The sequence below is a fragment of the Pseudophryne corroboree genome, chromosome 4, assembly GCF_028390025.1.
Source record: "Pseudophryne corroboree isolate aPseCor3 chromosome 4, aPseCor3.hap2, whole genome shotgun sequence".
Taxonomy (NCBI): Eukaryota; Metazoa; Chordata; class Amphibia; order Anura; family Myobatrachidae; genus Pseudophryne; species Pseudophryne corroboree.
In genome coordinates this window covers 799,496,770-799,511,270 of record NC_086447.1, presented here as the reverse complement: position 1 = coordinate 799,511,270, position 14,501 = coordinate 799,496,770, and the positions used below count along the sequence as shown (strand labels likewise).

At 47.7% G+C, this 14,501-nt stretch overlaps 1 protein-coding gene across 2 annotated transcripts in view; it reads left to right on the top strand.

Moving 5' to 3' along the window:
* Positions 1 to 14,501, top strand: part of SRBD1 (S1 RNA binding domain 1) — a 433,993-nt gene that overhangs the window by 50,987 nt on the left and 368,505 nt on the right. For both annotated transcript variants that reach the window (XM_063918379.1, XM_063918380.1), the window contains exon 10: positions 7,226 to 7,367. In XM_063918379.1, the coding sequence (XP_063774449.1) occupies positions 7,226 to 7,367 (142 nt within the window). The remainder of the gene's footprint in view (positions 1 to 7,225; positions 7,368 to 14,501) is intronic.

The following is a 14,501-nucleotide window of genomic DNA, read 5'->3' as shown; positions in this document are numbered from 1 at the left end:
TCAGCACTCACCAGCGCCATTTTCTCTCCACAGCTCCGCTGAGAGGAAGCTCCCCAGGCTCTCCCCTGCAGACTCACGGTAGAAAGAGGGTAAAAAGAGAGGGGGGGCACATAAATTTAGCGCATTAATCATATATACAGCAGCTACTGGGTAAACACTAAGTTACTGTGTGATTCCTGGGTTATATAGCGCTGGGGTGTGTGCTGGCATACTCTCTCTCTGTCTCTCCAAAAGGCCTTGTGGGGGTCCTGTCCTCATATAGAGCATCCCCTGTGTGTGTGGTGTGTCGGTACGCTTGTGTCGACATGTTTGACGAGGAGGGCTATGTGGAGGCAGAGCAGGTGCAGATGAATGACATGTCTCCGCCGACGGCGCCGACACCTGATTGGATGGATATGTGGAAGGTGTTAAATGATAATGTAAACTCCTTGCATAAAAGGTTGGATAAAGCTGAAACCTTGGGACAGTCGGGGTCTCAGCCCATGCCTGATCCTACAGCGCAGAGGCCGTCGGGGTCTCAGAAGCGCCCACTATCCCAAATTGTTGACACAGATATCGACACGGATTCTGACTCCAGTGTCGATGGCGATGATGCAAAATTGCAGCCTAAAATGGCTAAAGCCATCCGCTACATGATTATAGCAATGAAGGATGTATTGCACATATCAGAGGTAAACCCTGTCCCTGACAAGAGGGTTTATATGTATGGGGAGAAAAAGCAAGAGGTGACTTTTCCCCCTTCACATGAGTTAAATGAGTTATGTGAAAAAGCGTGGGATTCCCCCGATAGGAAAGTGCTGATTTCCAAAAGGTTACTTATGGCGTACCCTTTCCCGCCAACGGACAGGATGCGCTGGGAATCCTCCCCTAGGGTAGACAAAGCTCTGACATGCTTATCTAAAAAGGTGGCCCTGCCGTCACAGGATACGGCCTCCCTAAAGGATCCTGCGGATAGGAAGCAGGAAAGTATCCTGAAGTCTGTTTATACGCATTCAGGTACTCTACTGAGGTCGGCAATTGCGTCGGCCTGGATGTGTAGTGCTGTAGCAGCATGGATAGAGAATCTGTCTGAGGAACTGGATACCTTGGACAAGGATACTATTTTACTGACCCTGGGGCATATAAAAGACGCTGTCCTATATATGAGGGATGCCCAGAGGGACATTTGCCTACTGGGCTCTAGAATAAATGCAATGTCGATTTCTGCCAGAAGGGTCCTGTGGACTCGGCAATGGACAGGTGATGCCGACTCCAAAAAGCACATGGAGGTTTTACCTTACAAGGGTGAGGAATTGTTTGGGGACGGTCTCTCGGACCTAGTTTCCACAGCTACGACTGGGAAGTCAAATTTTTTGCCATATATTCCCTCACAGCCTAAGAAAGCACCGTATTGCCAAATGCAGTCCTTTCGATCACAAAAAAGCAAGAGAGTCAGAGGTGCATCCAGAGGCAGGGGTGGAGGAAAAAAGCTGCACCATACAGCTAGTTCCCAGGAACAGAAGTCCTCCCCGGCTTCCACTAAATCCACCGCATGACGCTGGGGCTCCACAGGTGGAGCCAGGAGCGGTGGGGGCGCATCTCCGAAATTTCAGCCACCAGTGGGTTCGCTCACAGGTGGATCCCTGGGCTATACAGATTGTGTCTCAGGGTTACAAGCTGGAATTCGAAGTGATGCCCCCTCACCGTTACCTCAAATCGGCCCTGCCAGCTTCCCCCATGGAAAGGGAGGTAGTGTTAGCGGCAATTCACAAGTTATATCTCCAGCAGGTGGTGGTAAAGGTTCCCCTCCTTCAACAGGGAAGGGATACTATTCCACAATTTTTGTGGTACCGAAACCGGACGGTTCGGTCAGACCCATATTGAATTTAAAGTCCCTGAACATTTATCTGAAAAGATTCAAGTTCAAAATGGAATCGCTCAGAGCGGTCATTGCATGCCTGGAAGAGGGGGATTTTATGGTGTCTCTGGACATCAAGGATGCTTACTTGCATGTCCCCATTTATCCACCTCATCAGGAGTACCTCAGATTTGTGGTACAGGACTGTCATTACCAATTCCAGACGTTGCCGTTTGGGCTCTCCACGGCACCGAGAATATTTACCAAGGTAATGGCGGAAATGATGGTGCTCCTGAGAAAGCAAGGAGTCACAATTATCCCATACTTGGACGATCTCCTCATAAAGGCGAGGTCCAGAGAGCAGTTGCTGATCAGTGTAGCACACTCTCAGGAAGTGTTGCAACAGCACGGCTGGATTCTGAATATCCCAAAATCGCAGCTGATTCCTACGACGCGTCTGCCCTTTCTGGGCATGATTCTGGACACAGACCAGAAGAAGGTGTTTCTCCCGGCGGAGAAGGCTCAGGAGCTCGTGACTCTAGTCAGAGACCTCTTAAAACCGAAACAGGTGTCGTGCATCACTGCACGCGAGTCCTGGGTAAGATGGTGGCATCATACGAAGCCATTCCCTTCGGCAGGTTCCATGCGAGGATCTTTCAGTGGGATCTGTTGGACAAGTGGTTCGGATCGCATCTTCAGATGCATCGGCTGATCACCCTGTCCCCCAGGGCCAGGGTGTCTCTTCTGTGGTGGCTGCAGAGTGCTCACCTTCTCGAGGGCCGCAGGTTCGGCATACAGGACTGGGTCCTGGTGACCACGGATGCGAGCCTCCGAGGATGGGGAGCAGTCACTCAGGGAAGAAACTTCCAAGGGTTGTGGTCAAGTCAGGAGGCTTGTCTGCACATAAATATCCTGGAACTAAGGGCCATATACAACGCCCTGAGTCAAGCGGAGCCTCTGCTTCGCAACCAACCGGTGCTGATTCAGTCAGACAACATCACCGCAGTGGCTCATGTAAACCGCCAGGGCGGCACAAGAAGCAGAGTGGCGATGGCGGAAGCCACCAGGATTCTTCGTTGGGCGGAGAATCACGTGCAAGCACTGTCAGCAGTGTCCATTCCGGGAGTGGACAACTGGGAAGCAGACTTCCTCAGCAGGCACGACCTCCACCCGGGAGAGTGGGGACTTCATCAAGAAGTCTTCACGCAGATTACAAATCGATGGGAACTGCCACAGGTGGACATGATGGCATCCCGCCTCAACAAAAAGCTAATAAGGTATTGCGCCAGGTCAAGGGACCCTCAGGCGATAGCTGTGGACGCACTAGTGACACCGTGGGTGTTCCAGTCGGTCTATGTATTTCCTCCTCTTCCTCTCATACCCAAGGTGCTGAGAATCGTAAGAAAAAGAGGAGTGAGAACAATACTCATTGTTCCGGATTGGCCAAGAAGGACGGGTGTGGTTCATCAAATCGACAGTGTCTAGGTCGACAATGTTTAGGTCGACCACTATAGGTCGACAGTCACTAGGTCGACATGGATGGAAGGTCGACAGGGTTTCTAGGTCGACATGTGCTAGGTCGACAGGTCTAAAGGTCGACATGAGGTTTTTTTTTTGGTGTCGTTTTCTTCGTAGAGTTACCGGGATCCCAAATTAGTGCACCGCGTCCCCTCGCATGGCTCGCTTCGCTCGCCATGCTTCGGGCATGGTGCCTTCGCTCCGCTACCGCTTCGCTCGGCACACTTTACCGTTCCAATCGTAGTCCACGTGGATCGTTAAGTATGAAAAAATTCAAAAAAAGATTATTTTTAAAAAAAAACTCATGTCGACCTTTAGACCTGTCGACCTAGCACATGTCGACCTAGAAACCCTGTCGACCTTCCATCCATGTCGACCTAGTGACTGTCGACCTATAGTGGTCGACCTAAACATTGTCGACCTAGACACTGTCGATCTTCAGACCGGATCCCAAGAAAGGACTTGGTACCCGGAACTGCAAGAAATGCTCACAGAGGACCCATGGCCTCTGCCTCTCAGACAGGACCTGTTGCAACAGGGGCCCTGTCTGTTCCAAGACTTACCGCGGCTGCGTTTGACGGCATGGCGGTTGAACGCCGGATCCTAGCGGAAAAAGGCATTCCGGATGAAGTTATTCCTACGCTAATAAAGGCTAGGAAGGACGTGACAGCAAAACACTATCACCGTATATGGCGAAAATATGTTGCCTGGTGTGAGGCCAGGAAGGCCCCTACAGAGGAATTCCAGCTGGGCCGGTTCCTGCACTTCCTACAGTCTGGAGTGACTATGGGCTTGAAGTTGGGGTCCATAAAGGTCCAGATTTCGGCCCTATCCATTTTCTTTCAAAAAGAACTGGCTTCTCTTTCTGAGGTTCAGACGTTTGTTAAGGGAGTGCTGCATATTCAGCCCCCTTTTGTGCCACCAGTGGCACCTTGGGATCTCAACGTGGTGTTGGGTTTCCTGAAATCCCACTGGTTTGAGCCACTTAAGACCGTGGAGTTAAAGTATCTCACGTGGAAGGTGGTCATGCTATTGGCCTTAGCTTCGGCTAGGCGTGTGTCAGAATTGGCGGCTTTGTCATGTAAAAGCCCCTATCTGGTTTTCCATGTGGACAGGGCAGAATTGCGGACTCGTCCACAATTTCTGCCGAAGGTGGTGTCATCTTTTCATTTGAACCAACCTATTGTGGTGCCTACGGCTACTCGTGACTTGGAGGATTCCAAGTTGCTTGATGTAGTCAGGGCTTTGAAGATTTATGTGGCCAGAACGGCTGGAGTCAGGAAAACTGACTCGCTGTTTATCCTGTATGCATCCAACAAGCTGGGTGCTCCTGCTTCAAAGCAAACTATTGCTCGCTGGATCTGTAACACGAATCAGCAGGCTCATTCTGCGGCTGGATTGCCGCATCCAAAATCGATAAAAGCCCATTCCACAAGGAAAGTGGGCTCTTCTTGGGCGGCTGCCCGAGGGGTCTCAGCATTACAGCTTTGCCGAGCAGCAACTTGGTCGGGTTCAAACACTTTTGCAAAATTCTGCAAGTTTGACACCCTGGCTGAGGAGGACCTTGTGTTTGCCCATTCGGTGCTGCAGAGTCATCCGCACTCTCCCGCCCGTTTGGGAGCTTTGGTATAATCCCCATGGTCCTTACGGAGTCCCCAGCATCCACTAGGACGTTAGAGAAAATAAGATTTTACTCACCGGTAAATCTATTTCTTGTAGTCCGTAGTGGATGCTGGGCGCCCGTCCCAAGTGCGGACTTTCTGCAATACGTGTATATAGTTATTGCTTAATAAAGGGTTATGTTATGTTGGCATCCGTGGTTGGTGCTTTGTTGATTGTTCATACTGTTAACTGGGTATGTTATCACAAGTTGTACAGTGTGATTGGTGTGGCTGGTATGAGTCTTACCCTGGATTCCAAAATCCTTTCCTTGTAATGTCAGCTCTTCCGGGCACAGTTTCCTTAACTGAGGTCTGGAGGAGGGGCATAGAGGGAGGAGCCAGTGCACACCAGTAGTACTAAATCTTTCTTAGAGTGCCCAGTCTCCTGTGGAGTCCGTCTATTCCCCATGGTCCTTACGGAGTCCCCAGCATTCACTACGGACTACGAGAAATAGATTTACCGGTGAGTAAAATCTTATTTTTCCACCTGAAAACCCACTGTAGGCCAGCGCTTATTTACACCTTTAGGACAGAACTATTTTCATTGTTGTTCTGTGCGGCAGATCCAATAACTATGGGGGTAATTCCAAGTTGATCGCAGCAGAATTTTTGTTAGCAATTGGGCAAAACCATGTGCATTTCCGGGGGGGCAGATATAACGTGCAGAAAGAGTTAGATTTGGGTGTGTTATTTTGTTTCTGTGCAGGGTAAATACTGGCTGCTTTATTTTTACACTGCAAATTAGATTGCAGATTGAACACACCACACCCAAATCTAACTCTCTCTGCACATGTAAAATCTGCCCCCCCCCTGCAATGCACATGGTTTTGCCCAACTGCTAAAAAATGTCCTGCTGCGATCAACTTGGAATTACCTCCTATGTCTTTTTACTTTCTGGCAAAGTAAATTTTATATTGCTACTTCTGGGCACGAAGAACCCTTTTTCAGTAAGGATTGCAAACTCTGCTCTTTAGCAGAATTTGCAATCCTTTGAGTCGCATGCTGGGGGGCCGCCCATCGCAGGGTAAGGCCACCCAGCATGCTATCCGCCACCACTGTCCCATCCCCCCCCTATGACCACGCACTAATTGCTATCGTGACACAATTATTGCGCTGTCACAGAAAGTAGGGAAGCCCCCTGCTGGTGCAGCCTGGCTGCGATGGCGGGAGGGCCGCCGTCATCTTTTTGATCTGAGCAGCTACGTGTGACGTCACGCAGCCGCCCCAATCATAGCCACGCCACGCCCCCCCCCCTCCCCATTCGCACCGCCACTCCCCTGTTTCTCTGCTGCCGACCCCGCAACTCAATCATGCAGAGAGACGTTCACATTTACCGCGGGTCACACGCAGTAAATGTGGGCACATGTACAGGATGGACCCTGCGCATGCGCCTTCCGGGCGCACGCAAAAATTACGGTTGGATCTGAATTAGGCCCATAATTCTTTCCTTTAGTAATATATTAAAATAGCTAATGAACTTAACATAAAAAAGTAATCTATTAAAAATAACATGAAAGGGAGGGATAGAGGGCCAGTATTAGCCGTTTATGTCTGTCCATCCTTAGCAGAAATACATAATGTTTCTTGGCCATTAAGAATTGATGTCGTTATTCACGGACTACTGCTAGGTACATCCCATGCTCATGTGTATCTTACATGCAGAAGGGGAATAGAAACATTACAGAGAAACCTGAAGTTATAAAGAATATGTCATAGTCTTGCAGTGTCCGTGACACAGTATATTCTCGTGTAGTGATGTCACAGCCAGCAGTAAAGGGGGGTACTCACGGAGCGATCGTTGCTTAAAATCTAAGCAGTCTGACTAGATTGCTTAGAATTTAAGCATGATCTGTCCGTGTGTACCCCCCACAGCGATAGCGATGCGCAGCTATCGCTGGTGCTAGATTGGCCTCAATCTAGCACATCGCTCACTTCACCCGCTGGGTGAAATGAGCGGCCCCCCTGTCCCCCCCTTCCCCCGCACGCTCAGCACACATCACGCTGTGCTGAGCGGGGGGAGAGATGTGTGCTGAGCGGTTTGCTCAGCACACATCTCTCCCCAAATCGGGCCGTGAATGCGGCCCTTAAGGTTATTATTTGACCTGCAATGTGTGCGCCTCACTTCTCCTATGTACTGAAGTGACTTATGACAGCGTGTTTATACAGTTGCATTGTTCTCAACCATCTATTGTTTTTGTGCTGTTTTTAGCTGTAAACAGAATTATGTCACCATCAATTCCACGCTGGCTAAAGCAACAGGAAAGGAGAAGGAAGGAAATGTGAAAGATGTTGACAAATTCCATTTATATCACAACTTTACCTGCAATATAAATAGAATTCAGCATCATCAGGTAAACGCAATACTCTGCTCCAATCTCTGTGTATTGTAAATTGGCAAACATTTGTGTTTTACTTTAATAAAATGATTGAAAGATGTTGCAGCATTCTCCCCTCACAGATTTCAGCTATGTGCGTTTGGAGCAGCACAGTTGCGTCTTCTGTATAGGATAACACAACATTGGGATGCTTGTACAGTGCAATATATTTATGCTCCAGTCACTGGGAAGCAGTAGTTACATGCTGCACAGTATTGACAGTATATGACTCCCATAGAGTAGGAATAGAAGCTGTGGCGAGCGCATTGAGCCACCGAGCACACAAGGGGCTTGCTAGTGCTTGCCCAGTTGCCGGCATTCTGGCGGACGAGATCCCTGCGTCGGTATGCTGACCGCCGGGATCCCGGGTGCTGGGCTTCTATACCCAACGCGGATGGAGAGTAAGTAGGGGTTGTTATACATTCTCATTGTACACCCAGGAGTACCCCTGACAGGTTCCGGGAGTACTTCAGCATGTTAAATGAAACCCCAAATAAGAAGATAGTGTACTAGTGGAAGAATGAAATGTATATAAAGTAGAAACGGGTGTTTTTAAATATTTATAGGCTTAATAGGCTGTTCCGTAAACATATGTACAGATTACGTGTTTACGGGAATACGTAAAAATACTAGAGCCTACCTGATAAATATTCCTCTTCATAAAGAGGTACATAATACAGTAATGTGGAAATAACCCTCTGCTATAAAAGAATAATGTTTGGGACTAACCCTATAGCAAATATTGCAATATATTAATTTGTTTATTTAAGGTTATTCATTAAAATCCCGCTTGTAAACAAGCACATGCATAACCGACATCAGGGCATGGTTACAAAGGAGACAGAAGTGTAACTTTGACAGATGAGAGCTTTGGGACATAGCGGCTGTCTGTTCTAGACACTGAAATGGACTCGGAATTCTTTATCTCTGACCCTGTCTAATCCTTCCTTGCTCGCCCTGTCCTCGCGTCTCTCCTCACTGGCACAGTCAAGTGTTGCTGGTGTCAAGACCCATCATCTTTCAAGTAGGTGCCAAGTTGCTGGGCTTAAAGCATTAGGTTTGGTTGCAGTGGCAAACATTTTAGTCTGAGACCTGCACAAAAGAGAGCTTTCTAATTACACTTCAAAATGTATTTTTTTCCTACCTCGCCATATTACATTTCACCTTATTTTCTGGGAATGCAGCCAACTGAAATACATTTGTGTGCAGGTGTTAATAGTATTGACTCATTAGTTTGCGGTATTAGCTTATAGTAAGGAGTTGTTTTTCTCAGACTGCTCACCTTAGACATGACCTCAGTATTATAGATTTTGATTACATTTAATTTAAGGAACAACACAGTTCAGAATCTATCGGCAGATCTTTTACTTTCGCCACAAATAAATCATTACTGTACATACAATTGCTGTGTAATTGAAATTCTAGATCTTTTTATTTTCTTTTGAATATTTTCGTTATTTTTTTATGTTCTAGTGATTTTTTATTTTGTTTTATTTGTGCAGTTACTATAATTATTCAAAATTATGTTCAGCTCTCTTAATTGCTAACAGGATTTATAGTTTAGCGTAAGAAAAAAAAAAAAAGTGAGTGCGCTGAACACAAGCATTTAACTCATCGGCTTTTCGTGCTTCTATTTTTTTATTTTTTAGCAGAAAACATGATATGGCCAGAACATGTTAGTCTATGGTGCCATACATGACAGTATTTTATCATCATTTATTATTTTTATAATTATTATTATCATTAAATGCTATATTTGCAGTTATACTTTTGAACCTGGGGATAAAAGGCACAGATCAAAGTATATTATGTACATTATTTTTTTTTTTGGGAGCGTATCAATAATGAAAAATAAATGTAATTGACAGAACTCAACTTGCAAATTGGCAGATATTGAATTATAAGACAAGCTGTGTAACTGTCATTGGAGCTGTTGTTATACTTTCAGATTATCCTGTGCTAAACCACCTATTGTGAACTCTTTACATTTACTTATAGGGACAGGGACCCACAGCAAATAAAATACTTTTTTCTCTAACGTCCTAGTGGATGCTGGGGACTCCGTCAGGACCATGGGGAATAGCGGGCTCCGCAGGAGACAGGGCACATCTAAAAAAGCTTTTAGGTCACATGGTGCGTACTGGCTCCTCCCCCCATGACCCTCCTCCAAGCCTCAGTTAGGTTTTTGTGCCCGTCCGAGAGGGTGCAATCTAGGTGGCTCTCCTAAAGAGCTGTTTAGAAAAGTTTTTTTTTTAGGTTTCAATCTCAGTGATTCCTGCTGGCAACAGGATCACTGCATCGAGGGACTTAGGGGAGAGATTTCCAACTCACCTGCGTGCAGGATGGATTGGAGTCTTAGGCTACTGGACACTTAGCTCCAGAGGGAGTCGGAACACAGGTCAGCCTGGGGTTCGTCCCGGAGCCGCGCCGCCGATCCCCCTTACAGACGCTGAAGAGACGGCAGAACGGAGGTCCGGAAAGCAGGCGGCAGAAGACTCCTCAGTCTTCTTGAAGGTAGCGCACAGCACGGCAGCTGTGCGCCATTGTTGTCACACGGCTCACTGACTCAGTCACGGAGGGTGCAGGGCGCTGCTGGGGGCGCCCTGGGCAGCAATATAATTACCTTTAGTGGCAAAATAAATACATCACATATAGCCATTAAGGCTATATGTATGTATTTTAACCCAGGCCAGTTTCTTAAAAACCGGGGAAAAGCCCGCCGAAAAAGGGGCGGAGCTTATTCTCCTCAGCACTCAGCGCCATTTTCCTGCTCAGCTCCGCTGGTGAGGAAGGCTCCCAGGTCTCTCCCCTGCACTGCACTACAGAAACAGGGTAACAAAGAGAAGGGGGGCATAAATTGGCGATATTTATATATTAAGAGCGCATATATAGTAAACAACACCTTCTAGGGTTGTTTATATACATTTATAGCGCTTTTGGTGTGTGCTGGCAAACTCTCCCTCTGTCTCCCCAAAGGGCTAGGGGGTCCTGTCTTCGATTAGAGCATTCCCTGTGTGGCTGCTGTGTGTCGGTACGTGTGTGTCGACATGTATGAGGACGATGTTGGTGTGGAGGCAGAGCAATTGCCGATGATGGTAATGTCACCCCCTAGGGAGTCGACACCGGAATGGATGGCTTTAGTTATGGAATTACGTGATAATGTCAGCACATTACAAAAGTCAGTTGACGAAATAAGACGCCCGGCAAACCAGTTAGTACCGGTTCAGGCGTCTCAGACACCGTCAGGGGCTGTAAAACGTCCTTTACCTCAGTCAGTCGACACGGGTACCGACACAGATGAATCTAGTGTCGACGGTGAAGAAACAAACGTATTTTCCAATAGGGCCACACGTTATATGATCACGGCAATGAAGGAGGCTTTGCAGATCTCTGATACTGCTGGTACCTCAAAAAGGGGTATTATGTGGGGGGTGAAAAAACTACCTGTATTTTTTCCAGAATCAGAGGAATTGAATGACGTGTGTGATGAAGCGTGGGTTAACCCCGATAGAAAACTGCTAATTTCCAAGAAGTTATTGGCATTATACCCTTTCCCACCAGAGGTTAGGGCGCGCTGGGAAACACCCCCTAGGGTGGATAAGGCGCTCACACGTTTATCAAAGCAAGTGGCGTTGCCGTCTCCTGATACGGCCGCCCTCAAGGATCCAGCAGATAGGAGGCTGGAAACTACACTGAAGAGTATATACACACATACTGGTGTTATACTGCGACCGGCAATAGCCTCAGCCTGGATGTGCAGTGCTGGGGTAGTGTGGTTGGATTCTCTGACTGAAAATATTGATACCCTGGATAGGGACAGTATTTTATTGACTCTAGAGCAATTAAAGGATGCTTTCCTTTATATGCGAGATGCTCAGAGGGATGTTTGTACTCTAGCATCAAGAGTAAGCGCGATGTCCATATCTGCCAGAAGAAGTTTATGGACGCGACAGTGGTCAGGTGATACGGATTCCAAGAGGCATATGGAAGTATTGCCATATAAAGGAGAGGAATTGTTTGGGGTCGGTCTTTCGGACCTGGTGGCCACGGCAACTGCCGGCAAATCCACTTTTTTACCTCAGACCCCCTCCCAACAGAAAAAGACACCGTCTTTTCAGCCGCAGTCCTTTCGCTCCTATAAAAAGCGACCAAAAGGACAGTCTTATCTGCCGCGAGGCAGAGGAAAGGGTAAGAAAGGGCAGCAAGCAGCCCCTGCCCAGGAACAGAAGCCCGCCCCGGCTTCTACAAAGCCATCAGCATGACGCTGGGGCTTTACAAGCGGACTCAGGAACGGTGGGGGGTCGACTCAAGATTTTTAGCAATCAATGGGTTCACTCACAAGTGGACCCGTGGGTCCTGCAGATAGTATCTCAGGGTTACATGCTGGAGTTCGAAAGGTCTCCCCCTCGCCGGTTCCTAAAGTCTGCTTTACCAACGTCTCCCTCAGAAAGGACGTCGGTTTTGGAAGCCATTCACAAGCTGTATTCTCAGCAGGTGATAGTCAAGGTACCCCTCCTACAACAGGGAAAGGGGTATTATTCCACACTATTTGTGGTACCGAAACCGGACGGTTCGGTAAGGCCTATTCTAAATCTGAAATCCTTGAACCTGTACATAAAGAAATTCAAGTTCAAGATGGAGTCACTCAGAGCAGTGATAGCGAATCTGGAAGAAGGAGACTTCATGGTGTCCTTGGACATAAAAGATGCTTATCTACATGTCCCGATTTACCCCTCACACCAAGGGTATCTCAGGTTCGTGATACAAGACTGTCATTATCAGTTTCAAACGCTGCCGTTTGGGTTGTCCACGGCCCCTCGGGTCTTTACCAAGGTAATGACCGAAATGATGGTTCTTCTACGAAGAAAAGGCGTATTAATTATCCCTTACTTGGACGATCTCCTGATAAGGGCAAAGTCCAGAGAACAGCTGGAAGTCGGTGTAGCGCTAACACAAGTAGTGCTTCAGCAACACGGGTGGATTCTAAATCTTCCAAAATCTCAATTGACCCCGACAACACATCTGCTGTTCCTGGGCATGATTCTGGACACGGTTCAGAAAAAGGTATTTCTCCCGGAAGAGAAAGCAAGGGAGTTATCCGAACTTGTCAAGAACCTCCTAAAACCAGGAACTGTGTCAGTACATCAATGCACAAGAGTCCTGGGAAAGATGGTGGCTTCGTACGAAGCGATTCCATTCGGCAGATTCCATGCACGAACATTTCAGTGGGATCTGCTGGACAAATGGTCCGGATCGCATCTGCACATGCATCAGCGGATAACACTGTCACCGAGAACAAGGTTGTCTCTCCTGTGGTGGTTGCAGACTGCCCATCTGTTAGTGGGCCGCAGATTCGGCATACAGGACTGGGTCCTGGTGACTACGGATGCCAGCCTACGAGGTTGGGGAGCAGTCACAAAGGGAAGAAACTTCCAGGGCGTGTGGTCAAACCTGGAGACGTCTCTTCACATAAATATACTGGAGCTAAGAGCGATCTACAATGCTCTAAGCCTGGCAAAATCGCTGCTTCAGGGTCAGCCAGTGTTGATCCAGTCCGACAACATCACGGCAGTCGCCCACGTAAACCGACAAGGCGGCACGAGAAGCAGGAGTGCAATGGCAGAAGCTGCAAGGATTCTGCGCTGGGCGGAGAATCATGTCGTAGCACTGTCAGCAGTGTTCATCCCGGGAGTGGACAACTGGGAAGCAGATTTCCTCAGCAGACACGACCTTCACCCGGGAGAGTGGGGACTTCATCCAGAAGTTTTCCACATGATTGTGAACCGTTGGGAAAAACCAAAGGTGGACATGATGGCGTCTCGCCTCAACAAAAAATTGGACAGGTATTGCGCCAGGTCAAGAGACCCTCAGGCAATAGCTGTGGACGCTCTGGTAACACCGTGGGTGTACCAGTCAGTGTATGTGTTCCCTCCTCTGCCTCTCATACCAAAGGTACTGAGAATTATACGGAAAAGAGGAGTAAGAACAATACTGGTAGCTCCGGACTGGCCAAGAAGAACTTGGTATCCGGAACTTCAAGAGATGCTCACGGAGGATCCGTGGCCTCTACCTCTAAGAAGGGATCTGCTTCAGCAGGGACCTTGTATGTTCCAAGACTTACCGCGGCTGCGTTTGACGGCATGGCGGTTGAACGCCGGATTCTAAAAGAGAAGGGCATTCCTGAGGAAGTTATTCCTACTTTAATTAAAGCCAGGAAAGAAGTGACCGCACAACATTATCACCGCATTTGGAGAAAATATGTTGCGTGGTGTGAGGCCGAGAAGGCTCCAACGGAAGAATTTCAATTGGGTCGATTCTTACATTTCCTGCAAGCAGGATTGTCTATGGGCCTCAAATTGGGGTCCATTAAAGTTCAAATTTCGGCCTTATCAATTTTCTTCCAGAAGGAATTGGCGTCAGTGCCTGAAGTACAAACTTTTGTCAAAGGTGTACTACATATACAACCCCCAATAGTGCCTCCAGTGGCACCGTGGGATTTGAACGTGGTTCTAAATTTTCTCAAATCTCATTGGTTTGAGCCTTTAAAATCGGTAGATTTAAAATACCTTACATGGAAGGTAACCATGCTGTTGGCCCTGGCTTCAGCCAGGAGAGTTTCGGAGTTGGCAGCTTTGTCATACAAAAGCCCATATCTGATATTCCATTCGGACAGGGCAGAATTGAGGACACGTCCTCAATTTCTCCCTAAGGTGGTTTCGGCATTTCACTTGAACCAGCCTATTGTGGTGCCTGCGGCTACTAGCGACTTGGAGGACTCCAAGTTACTGGACGTTGTCAGAGCATTAAAAATATATATTTCAAGGACAGCTGGAGTCAGAAAATCTGACTCGTTGTTTACATTGTATGCACCCAACAAGTTGGGTGCTCCTGCGTCTAAACAGACGATTGCACGTTGGATATGTAGTACAATCCAACTTGCACATTCTGTGGCAGGCCTGCCACAGCCTAAATCTGTAAAGGCCCATTCCACAAGGAAAGTGGGCTCATCCTGGGCGGCTGCCCGAGGAGTCTCGGCATTACAACTTTGCCGAGCAGCTACGTGGTCAGGGGAGAACACGTTTGTAAAATTTTACAAATTTGATACTCTGG